The sequence below is a fragment of the Boleophthalmus pectinirostris genome, unplaced genomic scaffold (genome assembly GCF_026225935.1).
Source record: "Boleophthalmus pectinirostris isolate CB_2022bp ecotype Guang Dong unplaced genomic scaffold, ASM2622593v1 HiC_scaffold_7, whole genome shotgun sequence".
In the NCBI taxonomy this organism is placed as follows: Eukaryota; Metazoa; Chordata; class Actinopteri; order Gobiiformes; family Gobiidae; genus Boleophthalmus; species Boleophthalmus pectinirostris.
The window spans coordinates 41,862,690-41,865,189 of NW_026571473.1; the positions used below are offsets into that span (position 1 = coordinate 41,862,690).

The 2,500-nt window shown below is 36.5% G+C and overlaps 1 protein-coding gene across 1 annotated transcript in view; it reads right to left on the reverse strand.

Moving 5' to 3' along the window:
• Positions 1-2,500, reverse strand: part of pomgnt1 (protein O-linked mannose N-acetylglucosaminyltransferase 1 (beta 1,2-)) — a 35,005-nt gene that overhangs the window by 23,729 nt on the left and 8,776 nt on the right. The window contains exon 6 of the mRNA XM_055165324.1: positions 8-121. Coding sequence (XP_055021299.1) covers positions 8-121 — 114 coding nt within the window. The remainder of the gene's footprint in view (positions 1-7; positions 122-2,500) is intronic.

A 2,500-nucleotide genomic window follows, 5' to 3' on the forward strand; every position in this document is an offset into this window, starting at 1 on the left:
TTCGGACCTTGATGGTGAAGATGAGGACTCTTCCTCGCGTCACCATGTTCAGAAACAGGATCATGGCCTCGTCTTCGTGAGGAGAGTACGTGTCGAAGATCCTCTTCGCCATCACATGACCCTGTCCAATCAGAGAAGAGCACACAGATCACATGACCCTGTCCAATCAGAGAAGAGCACACAGATCACATGACCCTGTCCAATCATAGAAGAGCACACAGATCACATGACCCTGTCCAATCAGAGAAGAGGACACAGATCACATGACCCTGTCCAATCAGAGAAGAGCACACAGATCACATGACCCTTCACTTTTAAACAAAATGGAAACTATAAAACTTAAATTGAGGTTGAGATTGAGATATATTTGTTGTATTGTTCTTAATAAAAAATAAATCATAAAAAAAATGGCCACCCATTAATTCTCATATATATATATATATATATATATATATATATATATATATATATATATATATATATATATATATATATATATATATATATATATATTTCCTCGTGCGATGTCTTCAGTGTTTCTACTTGTTTGGAGTTGCCTGCTGTGTTTGAGTCCAAGAGCCTCGACTTGCTCCTACTGATCGGAACAACTGCAGCAAACACACACATTTTTGTTCTTTCTGCATTTGTATGTAGTACTTGTATGCAGTACTTGTAGTACTTGTATGTAGTACTTGTAGTACTTGTATGTAGTACTTGTAGTACTTGTATGTAGTACTTGTATGTAGTACTTGTATGCAATACTTGTATGCAGTACTTGTATGTAGTAGTTGTATGCCGTAGTGTAGTACTTGTGTGTGTACTTGTATGCAGTATTGCAGTGCTTGTATGTAGTACTTGTATGCAGTACTTGTAGTAGTTGTATGTAGTACTTGTATGCAGTACTTGTAGTAGTTGTATGTAGTACTTGTATGCAGTACTTGTAGTAGTTGTATGCAGTAGTTGCAGTAGTTGTAGTAGTAGTTGTGTGTAGTAGTTGTAGTAGTTGTATGCAGTAGTTGCAGTAGTTGTAGTAGTTGTGTGTAATACTTGTATGCAGTAGTTGTAGTACTTGTATGCAGTAGTTGTATGCAGTAGTTGTATGCAGTAGTTGTAGTAGTTGTGTGTAGTAGTTGTAGTAGTTGTAGTAGTTGTATGCAGTAGTTGTATGCAGTAGTTGCAGTAGTTGTAGTAGTTGTGTGTAATACTTGTATGCAGTAGTTGTAGTACTTGTATGTAGTACTTGTATGCAGTAGTTGTAGTACTTGTATGCAGTAGTTGTAGTAGTTGTGTGTAGTAGTTGTATGCAGTAGTTGTAGTAGTTGTAGTACTTGTATGCAGTAGTTGTAGTACTTGTATGCAGTAGTTGTAGTACTCGTATGCAGTAGTTGTAGTACTTGTATGCAGTAGTTGTAGTAGTTGTGTGTAGTAGTTTGTAGTAGTTGTAGTAGTTGTATGCAGTAGTTGCAGTAGTTGTGTGTAGTAGTTGTAGTAGTTGTAGTAGTTGTATGCAGTAGTTGCAGTAGTTGTAGTAGTTGTGTGTAATACTTGTATGCAGTAGTTGTAGTACTTGTATGTAGTACTTGTATGCAGTAGTTGTAGTACTTGTATGCAGTAGTTGTAGTAGTTGTGTGCAGTAGTAGTTGTATGCAGTAGTTGTAGTATGTAGTACTTGTATGCAGTAGTTGTAGTACTTGTATGCAGTAGTTGTAGTACTGTGTAGTAGTTGTAGTATGCAGTAGTTGTAGTACTTGTATGCAGTAGTTGTAGTAGTTAGTAGTAGTACTTGTACTTGTATGCAGTAGTTGTAGTACTTGTATGCAGTGTGTAGTAGTAGTTGTGTGTAGTAGTTGTAGTAGTAGTAGTAGTTGTATGCAGTAGTTGTAGTAGTTGTAGTACTTGTATGCAGTAGTTGTGTATGCAGTAGTTGCAGTAGTTGTAGTGTAGTACTTGTATGTAGTAGTGTAGTAGTTGTATAGTTGTGTAGTTGTAGTAGTACTTGTATGTTGTAGTAGTTGTAGTACTTGTAGTACAGTAGTTGTAGTAACTTGTATGCAGTAGTTGTAGTAGTGCAGTAGTTGTAGTACTTGTATGCAGTAGTTGTAGTAGTTGTTGTGTGTAGTAGTTGCAGTATGTAAGTAGTTGTATTTAGTNTTGAGTCCAAGAGCCTCGACTTGCTCCTACTGATCGGAACAACTGCAGCAAACACACACACATTTTTGTTCTTTCTGCATTTGTATGTAGTACTTGTATGCAGTACTTGTAGTACTTGTATGTAGTACTTGTAGTACTTGTATGTAGTACTTGTAGTACTTGTATGTAGTACTTGTATGTAGTACTTGTATGCAATACTTGTATGCAGTACTTGTATGTAGTAGTTGTATGCCGTAGTGTAGTACTTGTGTGTGTACTTGTATGCAGTATTGCAGTGCTTGTATGTAGTACTTGTATGCAGTACTTGTAGTAGTTGTATGTAGTACTTGTATGCAGTACTTGTAGTAGT